General features: G+C 39.9%; 2 protein-coding genes across 9 annotated transcripts in view; both read right to left on the reverse strand.

Annotated features, from left to right (window-relative positions):
• Nucleotides 1-1152, reverse strand: part of LOC119969928 (low-density lipoprotein receptor class A domain-containing protein 1-like) — a 55607-nt gene extending 54455 nt beyond the window's left edge. Inside the window, exon 1 of the mRNA XM_038803896.1 lies at nt 1130-1152. Coding sequence (XP_038659824.1) covers nt 1130-1152 — 23 coding nt within the window. The remainder of the gene's footprint in view (nt 1-1129) is intronic.
• Nucleotides 1153-2237: 1085 nt separating this feature from the next.
• The window catches only part of ankra2 (ankyrin repeat, family A (RFXANK-like), 2), a 37404-nt gene continuing 20473 nt past the window's right edge, over nt 2238-19168 (reverse strand). For 6 of the 8 annotated variants that reach the window (XM_038805462.1, XM_038805458.1, XM_038805459.1 and 3 more), the window contains 4 exons: nt 17505-17630; nt 15920-15986; nt 6883-6963; nt 2238-4173 (listed from right to left, as the gene is read on the reverse strand). In XM_038805462.1, coding sequence (XP_038661390.1) covers nt 4118-4173; nt 6883-6963; nt 15920-15986; nt 17505-17630 — 330 coding nt within the window. In that variant the 3' untranslated portion in view covers nt 2238-4117. The remainder of the gene's footprint in view (nt 4174-6882; nt 6964-15919; nt 15987-17504; nt 17631-19168) is intronic. The other 2 variants (XM_038805465.1, XM_038805464.1) reach the window with 2 other exon arrangements.

Here is a 19168-nt window from a genome sequence, read left to right on the forward strand (position 1 = left end):
ATTGAGATAATAATAATTATTATTATTGTAATAATAATCGCTTATTGTCACAAGTAGACTTCAATAAAGTTACTGTTAAAAGTCCCTAGATTGATTCCAGAGATGAGGGCTTTGTCTTATAAAGAGATTGAGCAATTTAGGTCTATATTCTCTAGATTTTACAAGAATAAGAGGTCTAATTGAAGTACACAAGATGAAAACGTTATTGACAAAGTAGACACAGGGTGGATGCTTCCTCTTGTGGGGCAATCTAGAATGAGAGGTCATAGTTTTGCGATTGGGGATAGCAAATTTAAAACAGAGATGAGGAGAAATTACTTCTCTCAAAGGGTTATGAATCTGTGGGATTCACTACCCCAGAGTGCGGTGGATGCCTGCACATTGAGTAAATTTAAAGAGGAAATGGACAGATTGTTAAATAGTAATGGGTTTAAGGTTTATGGAGAACGGGCAGGAAAGTGGAGTTGAGGCCGAGAGGAGATCATGATCCTATTGAATGCTGCAGCAGGCCCAGGTGGCTGAATTGCCAATACTCCTGTTCCTAGTTCTTATGAATGGTGATAAAGTGCATGTCTCAGGTAGAAAAAGGAGGCATAATGCATCACAAGAATAACAAAATGTGTTCTATTTTGGGGTTCCAGAATTCAGTTTAATGCCTCAGTGCACCCAGCGCACCTCCTGCAAATAGCTTCACCTCCCATCTTCAACATGGGCACCTTGGGTGTAACCCAAGATTTCATCCTTTTTAAAGATTTTTTTCCAATTAAGGGACAGTTTAGTGTGGTCAATTCACCTACCTTGCACACCTTTGGGCTGTGGGGGTGAGACCCACACAGACACAGGGGCTGGTTTAGCTCAATGGGCTAGACAGCTAGTTTCTGATGCAGAACAAGGCCAGCAGTGTGGGTTCAATTCCCGTTCCAGCTTACCTGAACAGGCGCCAGAATGGGGCGACTAGGGGCTTTTCACAGCAATTTTATACTTTTGACAATAAAAGGTTATTATTTTTATTGTGCAAACTCTGCATGAACACTGACGCAGGGCCGGGATTGAACCTGGGTCCTCGGCTCCGTGAGGCAGCAGAGCTAACCATTGCATCGTCGTGCCGCTGGGTTTCATCCTTAATTACCTTCTTTTCTGCATCAGCTTCATGATGTTGATAACTCCGGTTACACTTAACTAATTTATTCTGTTTCTTCTGTGGCTTTAGTGAAACTGACTTCAGCAGGAGATTGACAAGAGATTTAAACAGCAATTAATTTCATAGATTGGAATACAGTTGTACAACAATTACACGCTGTATCTCATGCGGTGGCTCAGTTGGTCTCACTCTCAACTCTTGAGTCAGAAAGTTGCACGTTCAAGCCCCACTCCAGGACTTAAGCACAGTTTAACAATTGGCTGACACTCGAGGAGTGCTACATTGTCAAGGGTGCCATTTTTCAGATGAGACAATCTGAAGTCTGTCAAAGTGGATGTAAAATATTCCATGGCATTATTTCAAGAAAGAACAGGAGAATTATCACCAGTTTTCTGGTGATTTACCCCTAAATTAGCATCGCAAGAATAAATTACCTGGTCATTTTCACCATGCTGTTTTTGAAAGCTTGCTGCGCACAAATTGGCTGCTGGGTTTCCTATGTTATGACAGTGACTATATTTCAAAAGTATTTAATTGGCTGCAAAGAACTTTGTGATGTCTGCTGGTCATGACAGACACTAAGTCTTTCTTTTTTATATTTGGTAATCTGAGGAGAGAAGAAAGACTTGAGAGATTGGCAATTGGAAGAGAAGGTGGAATCGAAAATTGGCCATGTAAGCATGAGATGATGATAGCAGCTTTGATGGGCAGTGGAAAGAGCCGAAATAGAAGAAGCAGTCATGTGCCAAGCAGCAAGCTGTGTGGTGTGGCTAGATCGGAAGGCATTACAGTATGTATATTCTATCTTAAACAGAATGGTCGGTTGATTGTATGAATATTCCTTATTGTATAGCATTTTGGTTCAGGAAACTCAGAACTAAAATTGTTCCTCATTTCAATTTTTGAAAATCTTTTGAAGCTTAATACAGATTATAATCCTAATAAGCATCCCTTAAGTACATAATACTATGAAACAAGATGTGTGCAAAATGCAAACTTCTAAATACACTCTTTTTATGTGGTGATCAAAGACAGTTTGAGTCAATTAGAGAATGGGACAAATTTACAACCCTTCAATAATAATGCAACACAATAGTCTGGTGTGAAATCTTTACTGGACCTGGTGTGAGAGATACCACTTTAATCGAAATACAGATGAGTGCAACTTCTATAAACATTCCACCTTATAATTCCTCCGATATAAACAATATAGCTCCTACATCCTTTCTTAACTCCAAAATCAACTTGTTCAGTAAAGCAGATAAGCAGGTGTGGAAGGGAAATTAATGAGTTGCCAACTCAGAAGCATCCTGGGAAATGCTTGACTATAGTTCAACACTGCTTTTGAATGAAAATAAGGTCAGGTAACATAAATGAAATACTGCCTAATATTCTGGTCTCAGCCTTATTATGAAAACACATTGTCCTCTGAAAGATAACAAAATGTGTACTCGAGTTTTTTTTAGCCAAGGGCAAGAACATACGTACTACGTATTTCATCTTACGTACTTTCCAAGGTCTATTTAATATATACATGCTTGTTTACTTCAAGCTGTTATTTCAGACTATAAAGATATGCTTCCTTCAATCGAATCTCAGAGTGCAGTGCAATGGCTTTGCAGCTGGAACACTCTCTCCCCGCAAATATATTTGTGTAAATAAATTTCCTTCAATCAAACCTCGAGGAATTTGTCTTTATTATGATTTCCACGACAGCAGGACTGCTCTCAGGTCAAATAGACATGTCCCACTTTGAGAACAACACTCTATTCCAAAAACAACTCACAATAATGTGATGGAGAACTGACCTTCTTCCAGCCTTAGACGATTGCATGCTACTTAGGAAAGCATAATAAGAAGTTATGACGACAATTTTGAAAATAGAAACTAAATTCCAAAACGTGCAATTTTTGGTGTCAGCAAGGTGGCTGAAATGATCAGAACCTCCATGTTAAAAACATTCTAAGCAAAGTACAATTTCTGTTTGGCCAGAATGGGAACCATCTTTATAGGCATACACCCTTTCCAGATACCTTTGACCTAGAGTAAAGGTTTTGAGCTTGCAATGATACCTCTGGCGGGTGTTATCGATTGACCAGCCAACCCAACTTCTTAATGGAATTTGGGAGGCATAGGCCTGCCACTGGGAACTAGAGTTCTTCTGGCAATGGTTACCAAGCCTACCAGCATTAGTTGGTAAACTTCTCACTACTTGTCCAGCCAGGTCCAACCTATACATTAGGGTATTGGCTTATGGGACTTTCTGGAGCAGTGTTGAGAACGCCAGCTTCTACCCTCTCCCAACTGTTATAGGTTTATATCCAGGGAGCAAAGCTGACTGGTTAATATTGTAGATTTGCTTGGCTCACGTATCAGAATACCTGTCTGACATTGGTGGACGAATTAGCTCTAAATTTCCATTCCCAGATTTATCTTTCTGGAGCCACCTCAAACCTATACCAACACACCTCACTCGCAACTGAAAGGAGATACAGGATTAGTCATTCCAATGCTGTTCTTGCCCAAAATTAAGTTCAGAGGTCTTCTAAACTTCACGCATCCTGATTCATTATTGATTAGGAACCTTATTGAATGATTATCATGGAATGAAGGAAATTCCTTCTTCTGGAGAAAATATAATCCCTTTTTCCACACCAGTTATCTTGGTGTCTAACAAATCCTTCTGTACCTTAACAAGTGGGATTCTTATGGAAATTTCTAATCTACTGATAGTATATTAAATAAATGTATTATAAAGCCAACATTTAACCATGTTCACCAGCTGCGAGTCTACCACCATCACAAGCAAACCTGGATCAGGAATCATATTTTCTTTCTTTTACCATGTATAAATTACAACAATCAGTATGTCGATTGATATATTGTCAGACATAAATGGTTTGGATAATTCCCTTGAGGAAGTGTGTAATTGTTGAAGTAATTTATTCTTCTTTGACTGCCAGAGGTGTCAGGCCATCAGTCCCGAATTTTCAATAGCAACTTCAGCAAATGAGCCTCTATAACCTGTTGAACTGAGAGGAACATTCTTGAATTAGAAAATGCATTAATCCCCATTTCAAGGTCGACAAAAATGCAACATTGCTTTCATGAGCAAGAATAAATGAATAAGCAGGAAGACAAGACTTTGAACAGTGATATAGTTTTATCTGTTTAACAATATTTACCAAGAAGAAAGAAACAACACAAAACAACAAAGCATTTTAGAGTGAAATGAAAATAATAATCGTTGCAGATGGCCTCAGGCTGCTCACCCTTTTTGAGAGAGAGAGAGCTGACTGGTGGCGATTTAACTTGATGGCCACCACACATCAGGCAAGGGGCAAGGTTGAGAAGGCAGGAACTTCAGCTGGCATAGCAACTGAAACAACGCTGTTGGTGTTGCTCCACATCACGAACAGGCCATTAAGCCAACTGAGCTAACCAACCCCCTTTTAGAGTAGTAATCAGGCTGATGAAGCTACTCTTCATGTTACTGGCAAGATAGTTATTGCAAGTGGCAAAATGGCAAATTAAGTTTTCTGCTGAGGTGCGAGGGGCAGGGTTTAGAGGAGGTGTACGAGGCAAGTTTTTTTTTAAACACAGAGGGTAGTGGGTGCCTGGAACTCGCTTTTGGAGGAGCTGGTGGAAGCAAGGACAATAGTGACGTTTAAGGGGCATCTTGACAAATACATGAATAGGGTAGGAATAGAGGGATACGGACCCCAGAAGTGTAGAAGATTTTAGTTCAGACGGGCAGCATGGTCGGCGCAGGCTTGGAGGGCCGAAGGGCCTGTTCTGCGCTGTACTTTTCTTTGTTCTTTGTTATTGAAAAGATCAATTTTACATCCTGTAGTTTATAAACTAACTAAATGGCTCAAATTAAACACTTTAGTTCAGGTTATTTTTCTTGATGATACTAAATACTGAAAACATATCCCAAATTTTTGCCAGGCATTTGGAAATGTGGTCGTGCAGGGCTTCACTTGCCACCCATTAATTTACCTTGGCATTCGATTGCATCCCAAATTCTTGAGGTGGATTCATTAATATAAAGCATGTAGGCACCCATTTTAATAATCTTTATTAGTGTCACAAGTAGGCTTACATTAACACTGCAATGCGTTACTGTGAAAATCCCTTAGTCACCACACTCCGGCGGCGCCTGTTCGGGTACACAGAGGCAGAATTCAGAATGTCCACCTAACAAGCATGTCTCATGGGACTTCTCGGAGGAAACTGGAGCACCCGGAGGAAATCCACGTAGACACGGGGAGAACATGCAGATTCTGCACAGACAGTGAATCCTAAGCCGGAAATCGAACCAGGGACCCTGGCGCTGTGAAGCAACAGTGCTAAACACACTGTGTTACCGTGCTACCCATACGGTGCCTTTGGGATGAACATCTTCTGAGGACCGGAAATTTCCAAAGGGTATCTTTGCTACTGTATTGGGTGGAATGTTTTAAGAAACAATATTCCTCCTTGCAGTTACTGCTTGCCCAGCTCTGCGATTGTGTGCCATATGGACATTAACTTTTAAACAACTGCTGGGTCCAGGGCCGGCCTTACCAGTGGATGTTGCAGTTCATTGCCCATATTGCTGTGTTCCAGAGGGTTTATATTAACAGCATTGACCTCTGCAAAGAACGTGGCTATCTCCAAAGTCTGTTTGTCAGAAATACATAGAAAACTAGTGGAATTGGGTAATGTAGTGCTAAATCACACTTCCAAATTGAAGTAATTTTAGGACTAGCATTTTATATTTTATTCGTTAGTACAATTCTACTTTCTAAATTTGGTGTGCACCATTAGGAAGCGTAAAATAAAATTGATGACACATCCGAATTTAACTGAACGACTCAACAGACCACCTAGTTGTTTATTCCACTGCTGTACTGAAGTCTGCATACTAATGACAGCAGCAAAATGCAGTACTTCTTGTAGTGTATCATATAACTGTAGCCCCACCAGTAGATGCAACATGTGTAACATGAGGGCGGCACGGGGGCGCAGTCGTTAGCACTGCTGCCTCACCGCGCTGAGGTCCCGGGTTCGATCCTGGCCCTGGGTCACTGTCTGTGTGGAGTTTACACATTCTCCCTGTGTTTGTGTGGGTCTCACCCCCACAACCCAAAGATGGGCAGGTTAGGTGAATTGACCACGCCCAAAGATGTGCAGGGTAGGTGAATTGGCCATGCTAAATTGCCCCTTAATTGGAAAAAAAAGAATTGGATATTTTAAAAATGGAAAAAAACCAAAAAACACATGTAACATAAACTAAAAGTGTTTGAATGGATGATGAGCCAGCATTATACGCTAACTTGTATGCTCTAACATTTAGAGGGGGAAAGGCCCTCAAATCCTGTTCAGATTCAAGTCCTGTTCAAATTAATTCCTGAGTGAGTCATATCATATGCAGAGGTGTCAAATAAGGTTTGTGGCAACTCTGGCATGGGAGAGAAATGGGAGAGCAAAAATAAAATCCACCCTAATCCTTTCTTGATGTCACCTGCAGTTGACTGTAAAGCACTGACCCTGTCCCGTTGGATACAAACGTGTCAAGCTATGTGGATGAAGAAGGGAATAAAATATCCCATAAGATTTGAGCCAAGAATTATTTTTTGCAAAATGGATATTGAACAGTTATTTTTTACAAAGAAAAGAGCATCCAAAAGTTTGTAATCTTTAACTAAACTATATCCAAATAAAAATGCATTGATAAATTGAAACTTAGTAATTACCATTTTTAAAACCTAAACCTACAGCCATATCCATAGCATTGAATCCTGAATCAGTTTCAACAGTTGGATCAGCACCATATTCTGTAAAAAGAGTAAGAACTTGTCAGATCAAACAATAACTTCATTCATGGGATGTTGCATTTTTATATCTTTAGAACTCAAGTTATTTTAATAGTTTTTATTTATATGATGCATTATATAGAGGACAGCAGATGCACATCAGCAAGAACCAAGTTCTAAAGGTTTGCTCATCAACTGAAAATGAAGCATGAACCACTATCTGTTGTTCTCTGCTAAATATCCAGTATTTTTGCATGAGATTTTCTGGATGATAGTCTGGCTGGAGGATTAGGCAACGTGTTTGGACAGGAAGACTGAGGCTAGGAATTGTTTGAAAACAGCAATCCCTGGCATTGGTAGACAAAAGAGTCTCAAATGCTTGACAGGACATGGCACTTCACGTGGGCAGCACAGTGTTGCTTCACAGCTCCAGGGTCCCAGGTTCGATTCCCAGCTTGGGTCACTGTCTGTGTGGAGTCTGGATGTTCTCCCGGTATCTGCGTTGGTTTCCTCCGGATGCTCCGGTTTCCTCCCACAAGTCCCAAAAGACGTGCTGTTAGGTAATTTGGACATTCTGAATTCTCCCTCTGTGTACCCGAACAGACGCCAGAATATGGCGACTAGGGCTTTTCACAGTAACTTCATTGCAGTGTTAATGTAAGCCTACTTGCGATAATAAAGATGATCACATTTCCTCAAAACTGGTGAATAGTGAAAAGTGTGCAAACAGCTGCTGATTCAGCTCACTGCACTTTTCCTCCCTGCGCTGAATAATAAAGGAGAGATTATGCAGTGAAACGTCACCTGTGAATTTCATAAACGTAGGGAAAATGTGACAAGTCATTGGCTCAAGCTTTCATGATGAGCATTTCATATAATAATCAAAAGCGGCAGCACTTATGAATGGAATACTACATTTTGTATAGTATTTGTTTCATTTAAATGCTTTAGTAGATATTTATGCAGACATGACAACCCAACTGTGGAGACACTTTGCTTTGAGGCAGACAATGTGAATCAGAAATTTGTACAACCCAGCCTCCTTGTTCTGGTTTCTGATAGCAAGTTATCCGTCCTAGGCACTTTCAGTGCATGTACTGGATAGAGATTAATGGCCAACAAGCCTTGGTCGTCAGGGGGTGAGCAAGATCAATAACAATGGGTAATGACTGAACTCTATGTCCAGAATGAACGCTGCATCACCAATGCTTTCTTTTATGGTAAACATCAGCCACAAGACACTGTAGCTGCCATCATCCAAGATCTGGCCATTAGCACCAACTTGGTATGCATTACTGCACCTACCACAGTGTAGATTGTGATACTGACCACTCTCTTTTCAATAGCAGTGAAAGTACAATCCAAAGATTTCACAGGTGCAAACACAGTGGGCTGTCATGTATCAATATCCCTGTTGCAAGAAATGTTGCCAAATACCAGCAGTTAGCTTTGGCATTTAAACAACTGCCTCCTGCTAAAGGCTTACCAGGAAATGCCAAGGTTGATACTGATGAAGTTTGGAAGTCACAGAGTTCAATCATCCACAACACAGCATGAGCAAAATTTGGTGCAGGTGGAACCCGCAACAGAGACTGTTTGCGACCGATTCAGCAGAGGTGACATCTACCATTGAAGCAAAAAGCGAAGCCTGTCTGATGTACAACGAATATCCATCAAGATGACTTGAAAGTAGCCAAGGTAGTTGTGCAAAAGACAGGCAGATTCCGTGCACATAAATACCGGATCAACCTATATCAAGAAATCCAACTGTTGTGTTCGCATGATTGATGCTAGGAGGAACGGAGGCGGACAAACTAAAGGAGCTTTATTACCGATGTATGTTCAGTACAGGCTGCTTCTTTACTCTGCACAGTTACCCACGCTAGCAATTGGTGACGTCCACTACTGGTGGCACCATGCCTTCATGTATATATCATGATACAGTGCTCAGTGCAGCTGGTCCATCAATTGGGGGAATCTCTTCACTCCACGATAATTTCTAAGGATTCTCTTTCAGTTTGTGCGTAATTACTTTCAGCTTTCCTCAAATGTTCTGGACTGAAAAGCAATGGGTTTCTCTACACCCGAAAGCATGATGTGGGATACCACTGCTCCAACATCATAGGGAGATGCATCATATGCTAACGGTAGAGGTAGGTTTGGTTCAAAATGTGTCTGGACTTCAGATTTCAGCAAAGCCTCCATGGCTTGCACGAATGCATTGTTGCACTGATCCGACCACTTCCACTTCTTATTTTGGTACAGCAGATTATGCAACAGTTTAAAAATGGTCACCAAACTTGGAACAAATCTTCCACAGTACTTCAATAATCCTAAGAAGGATCGTAATGTGATAACATTGAGGTGCTTGGTGCGATTGTTTTTTGTTATGTATATATTTGAAAATGCCTCCAAAAATTATTTTTTTTAAAAACCTCGAGATGTAGGCACCTTTGTAATAGCCTTGACCTTCAAAGGAGATTTGTGAAGGCCTGTGGCGTCTATCACATATCTCAAATATTCATCTGAAGACTGGAAGAATTCACACTTGGTCTTGCAGACTTTCAATCTGTAGTCCTCCAATCTTTGAAGAAGGGCATTCAGTTTCTGAAGATGTTCTTCTTCATCTTTACCAATAACCACAATGTCATCTAGGTGACACTGACCCACTCAGGATTTGGTCCATTGCTCTTTTGAACAATACTGATGTGATACCAAATGGTAATTTTCGATACCGAAACAAATCTTGTGTGTCACAATCGGCAGAAGTTCTTGAGATATCTGGTCTACATTCATTTGTAGATATGCCTGGTTTAGGTCAATCTTTGTAAAATGTTGGCCTCCTGCCAAAAGATCATCAATATGGGGTAGAAGGTATCGTTCTGCTCACAATAGTGGATTTAGAGTGAGTTTGAAGTCTTCACAAATCCGTATGGATCTGTCCTTCTTAATAACTGGTGCGATTGGTGTTGCCCATTCATTGATGTTGACAGGTTCCAAGACTCCTGTCTTCAACAATCGTTCCAAGTTAGCCTCTACTTTAGGCCTGATAGCATATGGTACTATCCTTTCCTTCAACCATTTCACTCACCTCTGTTCTTTAATCTTCAATTTAACAGTGATGCCTTTCATACTTGCCAGCTCACCGTCAAACACGCTGTTGTGTTTCTTAAGAATTTTTCTATGGCCTGATTCTGCATTAGTCATCAGGTTGACTTCGGCCAAATTTATTTGAAACTTTTCTAACATGTTTAATCCATCAATGCAGATTAATTGCCTATTATTTTTTGTAATAGCCGTCCATTCAGTTGTACAGGTATGTCAGTACAGCCCTGCAATGACACCACTTCACCAGTGTTTGTTTTCAATACAATTCTCGAAGGCTTCAAAGGAATGTATCTAAATTTTTCCTTATAGACAGTCTCGGTTATCAGCGAAACTGCTGCCCCAGTGCTGGCTTCCATCCTTACTGGCTGTCTGTCCAGCAGTGGAGCGACCCAGTATCTGTTCGCAGAACCAGTAATGGCTAGCACATTCAGTGACAGTTCGTTCTCAGACTGTGAAATGTCTTGATCCTCTCAACTCTTTTGCAATGCATGATCACTTTCTTTTGTTTTGTTTCCAAGGGAATGCTCGCTGTGTCCGCTTTTTCCACAGCTTCTGCATAAAATATCCCTGTACCAGCATTTTGCAGCTGAATATCCTGTTTTCGCACACCTGTGGCATGAAAGTGTTTTGAGTTTTGAAACCATTAGGTAGTGACTCAGCCAACATTTTGTGTACCCTCAAACACAGTTTCTGACCATCTTTGGCTGCCAGCTCCATTGACACAGCAATTTCCATGGCCTTTTTCAAAGTAAGGTTATTTTCGGTTAGCAACCGTTTCTGTATTGCCTCACTCTCGGACCATAAATCAGTCTAGATCAGTCTTGTATCATTTAATACATTATCGAACTCACAATACTCTGCAAGTCTTTTTAATACAGCCATGAATTGTGTAATTGATTCCCTCTTCTTGATTAAATTTGTGAAATCTGCAACAGATTTCCGGCCTACCCCCCATAATCTCTTGATTCCTGATAGATCAAAAATGTATCTGGTTGTGTTGAAATTCACTGACTGACCACTAGGAGTCCTATTAGTATATAAGTGAATGCTAAAGTCAGGTGACCTCAGACTGACTGGAGGGAGTTGAAGAGAGAGGTTGCTTGTGTATGTTCATACTGTTATTCATCTGTTGTTTGACCCACAATTAATGTTAATAAATCATTTATAGCTTTAGCTACAAGTGTTCTAGTAATATAAATCAGGCCAACAAGAACATTACATGGTACCAGGTCGGATGGTATTCAACACTGAGATAAAACTATCAGCCTGCCAGGAAGTCCACAGATATTTGAAGCTTTTTTTTTAAGCAGACTGCAAGAATGAACCACATGGAGTCTTTGAAGCCACCAATAAGTCTCAGGTTTCATGGTATTTTGGACAGCAACTGTGTGTGTTTAAACAATAATTTAATTTGTTTCTTACTGCAGTAAATTTAGGAGGCGATCAATCAGATTCACGTAAGATAGCGAAGCTCCTAACAGTGGCAGGGCCCAAAGCAATGTGTTATTTAAATTTACACACGATGAAGGTAGTAAAAATTATAATGAAGTAATTAGAAAATTTGATGAAAATTGCACCCCTGTTTACAGAAGAATCCATAGATCTTTTCATCACTGATTTAAAGTTAAAAGCTAAAACTGTAATTTTTCTGCCATGATTCAGGACCAGATTGTCTTTGATTTGTCAGACTCAAGAGCTAGCAACACAGCATTCTAAAATGTTTCTCAGTAATCTTGGAGGAGAGCACTCCGGTTGCCGCCCTTTTTCCAAACAGGCGGGAAACTTTTTTTAAAAAGGCGGGAAAGTTCCTGCAGCTCCTCGCAGACCAAAAAACAGGTTAAAGATCAGGACAAAGTATTTCTGTGTAAAAGATGTGGTCAAAGGCACAAATTAAGGCTGTGTGCAGCGTTTGGCAAATTTTCCTCCAGATGGTAAAAGAGAAAATCATTTTGCTCACAATTGTTACTCTAAACTCAACCCCAGGTCAGTCAGCACCGTGGAAGGCGCAGTCTCCAGTGATGAAACATCACTGTTGGAGTAATAACAGAGAATAATAATGTTTTGGAGATATTAAAAAATCACCAGCACTTTAAAAAAATGCAAACTGATGCTCCATTTAAAATAAATGAGGTTGATGAGAACAAATGGCTGCTACCACTTGAAGTGAACGGTAGTGGTCCAATTGAAGTTAGACACTGGTGCCAAAGCCAATTTAATCAGCATGACTGATTTTTTAAAAATCAAAAAATTCAGCCGATTAGAAGAAATCAGAAAATATCTCTGAGAGATTATAATGGTTCAAGCATAAATGTTATGGTGTGTGTGACCCAAGTGTGGTGGTGAAGAACACAGTTTATTCCATCCCATTCTGTATTGTATCGGAGGGCTTGTATTCATTATTATGTGATCAGTCCTGTGAAGAATTAGGTCTAGTGCAATTGGTACACAGCATCCGCAAAGGATTGGATCAAGACTTCAATGATTCTGAGAATATTAACAGAAAATTCAGCGATGTGTTCACTGATTTTAGTGCACTACCATTTGCCAACGGGATACAAATTAAAGAAGATGCATTATCTAAAGCATCACTACAAACTATTGGTAGTGAAATTGCTTAAGATATCAATCTCATTTCTACCCTACCACATGTGTCAGATACGAAACCACAAGTTATCAAGAAGATAGAAGAACCTACCATTGGGGTAAATTCCATGGGATGTGTAAAACAAAAAAATGGTGATGCTCGTATAGGCATGGATCGCAAAGATCTTAACGAAAAACGTGTACATATTGTAAAACAACCATTACAGAAAGCAATGAACAGCAAAACTGATCCATATTTTGCGGAATCACGTTACAAAGGGTTACCATTGTCACATGAAAGATCGCCAGCAGAGTTACTCATGAATAGAAGGTTGCGTACCACACTTCCATATTGGAAAAGGAGGAGAATGTAGTGATACTGCAGGAATTGCAAAATATTAAAGCAAAACAAAAGCAGGTCCATAAGAGTGTCTAGAACTGTCCACCTCTGAGTAGTGATGACATTGTGAAAATAGAAGATTCAGGCAAGTGGTCGAGAAAATCCACTGTACTTGAAGAAGTAGCACCTTGTTCCTAGTATGTACAGAGAGAGGAAGGGTTGGTTTTAAGAAGAAATTGTCGCGCATGGGTTGGTTTTACGAAGAAATCGTCGCGCATGGGTTGGTTTTACAAAGAAATCGTCGCGCACTCTTGAAAACCAGAGAATGCTTTCGCAACAAATTAGTGATGAATGACGAATCTATATCAGAATCAACGTCAGCTGCAGTGTCAGATAGTTCAGCAATTCCAAAGCATGAGAATGTCACAGAGAACATTTAATCTACAAGTTCTAAGCAGCAATGTCAAACTTTGAGAAGATCAACCAGAGTCAGAAGAAAACCTGATCGACTCAATTTGTACATACTATGCTTGATGTTCTTGTATGTATATTATATATATATAATATATATATTTTTGTTAACCAAGGAGAAAATGCTGGAAATTCTCAACAGGTCTGGCAGCATCTGTAGGGAGAGAAACCAGCTAATGTTTCGAGTCCAGATGACCCTTTGTCTGACAGGCTAATGATATGACATGTAAATATACTGATGATAACGTATTAATTTATTTCTTCAAGGAAAAGGAGAAGTAGTGATATCATCATTGTGTTGTAATTCATTGACTGACTACTAGGAGTCTCATTAGTATACAAGTAAATGTTAGAGTCAAGTGACTGACTAGGGAGCTGGGAGAGAGCTTGCTTGTGCATGTTCATACTGTTATTCATGTGTTGTTTTGTACATATTTGACCCACAGTTAATGTCAATAAATTGTTTATAGATTTAGCTACAAGTGCTCTTGTAATATAAATCAAGCCATCCGACAAAAACATTACAGTATCTGTCTCAAGTCTTAAATATACGAATGAGGGAACATCCACAGCCCTGAGGTGGAGAATTACGAACATTCACAACCTTCAGAGAGAAGGAATTCCTCCACATTTCAATTTTAAATAATCAATGTCTTGTCCTGAAAGTATGCACCCAACCCCCCACCCCCGCCATGCTCAAAGTTCCCAAGCCAAAGCAAGCAACCTTTAAGCCTCTATCCTGTCAAACCCTTTCAGACATCTTGTACGTTTCAACTTGATCAACTATCATTCTTCTACACTGCAGTGAGTATACCGGGCCAAATCTCTTCAGCCTCTCATCATAGGACAGCGCTCTTATCACAGGCACCAATGTAATAAACCTTCATTGTAGCGCCTCCAAGTTAAGTCAAGTTAAATATTGAGACCAAAACTGTGCACAGTATTGCAGGTGTGATCATCATACAGCCCTGTACAAATGTAGCAAGACTTCCTTATTCTTCTACTACAATTCCCTTGCAATAAAGGTCAACATGTAATTTGCCTTCCTAATTGCATGCAAACGTCCTGTTTGTACCTTGTACAAATACACCCAAGTCTGACTGAACATCATTAATTAAAAGTTTCGGGATAGCATGCTGGGCGCAGTGGTTAGCACTGCAGTCTCACGCCACTGAGGTCCCAGGTTCAATGCCGGCTCTGGGTCACTGTCCGTGTGGAGTTGGCACATTCTCCTCGTGTTTGCATGGGTTTTGCCCCCACAACAGAAAGATGTGCAAGGTAGGTGGATTGGACGTGCTAAATTACCCCTTAATTGGAAAAAATGAATTGGGTACTCTAAATTGTTTTTTTAAAATAATTAAAAGTTTCACACCTTTTAAAAGGCGTTATGTCTTTGTTATTTCTAAACTTGCTTTCAAAATGAAAAACCTTACATTTCCCCACTGGTCACCTTATTACCTACGTACTTCACCTGGCCAAATTTCTTTGCAGTCTTTATGTGTCTTTCTCACAACTTACATTCCCACCTGACTTTGCTTTGTCAGCAAACATAATAATAATCTTTATTGTTACAAGTAGGCTTACATTAACACTGCAATGAAGTTACTGTGAAAATCCCCTCGACGCCACATTCTGGCACCTGTTCGGGTACACAGAGGGAGAATTCAGAATGTCTAATTCACCTAACAACCACGTCTTTCGGGCCTTGTGGGAGGAAACCCGCGCAGACATGGGGAGAACATGCAGACTCCACACAGACAGTGACCCAAGCCGGGAATCAAACCTGGGAGCCTGGAGCTGTGAAACAACAGTGCTACCGTGCTGCTCATCCTTAGATACACTACTCTTAATCTTGTTCAAGAGAGGAAAGGGAGGTTAGAAATGGAATGAAAGTTTGCAAGGATGATGTATCAAATTTGGCATTGCTTTTTAGGAGAGCTGTGGCAACAAAAGATTTCAAAGGAAAGAGAGATAGTGTCAGGAATGAGAACTGCTAACAATACCGACTATCGTGGGGATAGAAAGGAAGGTGCGTGGTCAGCAGTTTAGAATGGGAATAGGGTCAAGGGAGCAAATGATGCCCTCATGAACAAAATGAGCTTGGAGAATTCTTGAGGGATTATTGAAGAAAAAAACAACAAAATATGCAAGTTCAAGGCTAGGGCAGGAGACAGCTTCAGAAATGTTTGGCCCAGTGCTCAGATAGTCACAATCTTTATTACAAAGAAGTCCATTAGCTCCTCACACTTATTATTGGAGGTGAGGTTGGAGGAGCCAGGGGAAAGGTGTTCAAAAAGTGAATTCCCATAGAAATTAAAAAGAAAATAGTTATGATCAAACATTTTTTAAATTTAAAAATTGTATATTTTAACAGCCATAAGCTCTATTTCATACAGGCGTATTAAAAACCTCAGATAAATTAATTTATTGGGGTAGAGTTTAAAAGTTACATTATCAGATATTGTGTCAGCTCACCCAACAGAGTCTCCACACATTTCACATGATTTCCATGTACAGCATAAAGCAAAGGAGTTCCCCCGTTCTGCAAAAACAGACAGAGCAGTAAATCTTTCAAAAAGATTCCACCAGATATTTCACCTAAATTTAAGAACTAGAAAATTTACCATAATCATTCCTCATAAATGGAATAGGTCAGTGTGAATCCTTGGTATAAGTGACCACGGAGCCATCAGATTGTTGTAAAATCTCAACTGGTTTAACTTATATCCTGAAGGAAAGAAAATCTGCCATTTTCACTTAGTCTGGTCTTTATATATCCCCAGTCCTAAACAAAATTATTCTCGTTAGTAAAAGCAAAATACTGCAGATGCTGAAAACCTGAAACAAAAATAGAAAATATTGGAAATACTCAGCAGGTGTGGCAGCATCTGGAAGAGAGGAACAGAGTTTACATTTTTGTTCATGACCTTTCATCAGAACTTACTCTAACTGTCCTCTGAAAATGGCCTAGCTAGCCTTGATAAAATACAATAGTTCAAGAAGGCACACCACTCGTTTCTCAGAGCAACTAAGAATTGGAAAGAAATGTTGGCCTGCCAGTAACACCCAAGTATAGAGAATCATTTTTATGTCCTGATTCTTTCCACTTCCCTCAAAAAATGTAATTGGTTATTAAACAACTGCCCAGCATATTTTAAGCCCTTCTTCAAGTGGTCAGCCAGTTTTAAGAGTCCCTCCTGAGCAATACGGGAAGTGGGGCTGCATGGTGGCTCAGGTGGATTGGCCACGCTAAATTGCCCCTTAATTGGAATTTTAAAAAAAAAACTTGGTATAATTTATAAAATGACAATGACTACAATTACTATTTAAAAATTCAAAGTTTCTATTATGACAATTTCTATTCAGAACTATATGCTTGGGAGACAGCAATCACATATTACTTATATCATCATCATCATGTATTCTATTTTGGAGTTCAGAGATACAAAAGATATTTCAAAACAGTTTAGTTGCATTAAACAAAAACAAAGAATACAATGATATTTTCTGAGGTAATTTAAACAAAACACATGGATATAGCTACTACATCAAATAAATTTTCCCATAAATTAGGAGCATTTAAAGAGAGACAATCTCATAATTTACAAATGAAAATTCTAATTTACGGCAATCTATTTTCTGGGAATTAGTTTTCTGAATACTTGGAATTGATTAATGAATATATTATATGCACAAACCCAAAAGAGATAGTAAACTTGGCAATGTGGGAAAAGTTAATTAGTATGTACATCTGAAATTAAAAACTGATGAAATAGGAGGTTAATGACCACCCTTACTGAAATTTCTTCAGCTACATTAGGTTGTCAGGCCCAGTAACTGCATCCAAATTTCTCAATTATGTCATCAGAACATATGGTTTGAATGAACAGGCAGAGGGGAACTGGAAGGGTATATTTGATAAATGACTGTAAGTTCAACATAAATTGCTCCCAGCTGAAGGTTTTACCTTCTACTGAATTTGCTCTTATGATTTTGCTTAAAATATTATTTCTATTTTACAAAGAAAAATATTGACCGATATGCTCTCGATGTTACTTACCCAGTCATATTCATTCACATCACACCCATAGTCAAGCAGCATATTTACAATGTTAGAGTAGCCTTTACTGCTGGCCAATGACAGTGCACTCTCCCTCCCATTTGCTAAACGATGTGGATCACCTCCCTTTCAAAAAGAAATACACAAGTTGCTGTTTAACTTCTAAAGCATGAAAATACTGCACTAATAGATGGCCTTTTCTCAAACTAGCACACAGTATTCATTTTATACGGTTTGAATTCATAAATTAATTAAATAGGAGTAGAATTATTTACCATATATAAGAAACGGTTTGCATAGATTATAATTTCATGATGCAGCTATTTTAGTAGATTAGGAAATTTAAGATAGCCAGTGCGATGTCAAGAAGATACACCAAAGGCTCTGCAGCCTAGCAGCAGCTGTAGCCCTGAAGACTGGAGCTCCAGAAAGGAGTGAAAGACAGACTGATAGACTTGCATTCACATTGCACCTTTCACGACCACTGAACATCTCAAAGTGCATTATCTTTTTAAAAAAATAATTTTTATTGGAACTTTTTACAGAAAATTAAAAATATAACGACAAACAATGAAATGCAACAAAATAACCCATAATAACTGTAACACCCCCCAGACCGTATCAATGCATGTATCACACCCCGCCACACCCCCCAACCCCAATGAACAAGAGAGCTTAAAAATAAATTTAAATTAAATAAACAAACATAGTCATCGTCCCCCCCTTTCCCCTCCCCCCTTTTTCCTCCCCCTCCCCCTTCCCTCCCCTTTCCCCTCCCTCCCTTATCCTTCCCCCCTTTCCCCTCCCCTTCCCCCCCTTTTCCCTCCCCCTCCCCTCCCCCCCTCCCTCCCCCTCCTCCCCCCCTCTTTTCCCTCCCCTCCCCCCCCCTCCCCCTCCCTCCCCCTCCTCCCCCCCTCTTTTCCCTCCCCTCCCCCCCCCCCTCCCCCCCTCCTGGCTTCACTAACACAATACTTAACTAATGTAATGAAGGAAACTCGTGGCCAATATGCACATAGCATGTTCCAAAAACAGCAGTATAGGTTTTTGTGATGCTAATTGAGGGATAAATGTTGCCCAATCTTCTCTGAAATATTTTCATGGGACCCAACTGAAAGGTAGACAGGGCCTCAGTTTAACTTCTCATCCAAAAGACAGCACCTCCAGCAGTTCAGCACACCTTCAGTATTCCACTGAAGTTCCGACCTCGATTTTTGTGCTCAAGTCCTGGAGTGGGCTTTGACCCTGGAACCTGCTGACTCATAAATGGGAGTGCCACTGCCTGGAACTAGCCAGTGTGTAGTATATATGTAATAAATGCCAGTCTGCCAAGATGCCCACATCTCAAAGAATGATTAAAACAAGGATGTCCTTTGCACATGATCCTATTCCACATCACTGAATTGTGTCGACCGTTACAATCTATATTTCCTTCTCACTGCCTAATTGAATATTTAACAAATACCTGCACTCAATTGGGTCAAGAGGAAAAAAAGTACCATTACCAACATAAATCCCACTGCTCTTCAATGTCCTTGCAGATAAATTGCCCAATATTGTACAATTTTATATAGATCATAAAATTTCCAACTGATTTCATTAACCTTAGTGGATATGCACTTTTGACACAATTGCTGAGATAGACTTGGCCTTGAGCCTTTCTCAGT

The sequence above is a fragment of the Scyliorhinus canicula genome, chromosome 8 (assembly GCF_902713615.1).
Source record: "Scyliorhinus canicula chromosome 8, sScyCan1.1, whole genome shotgun sequence".
In the NCBI taxonomy this organism is placed as follows: domain Eukaryota; kingdom Metazoa; phylum Chordata; class Chondrichthyes; order Carcharhiniformes; family Scyliorhinidae; genus Scyliorhinus; species Scyliorhinus canicula.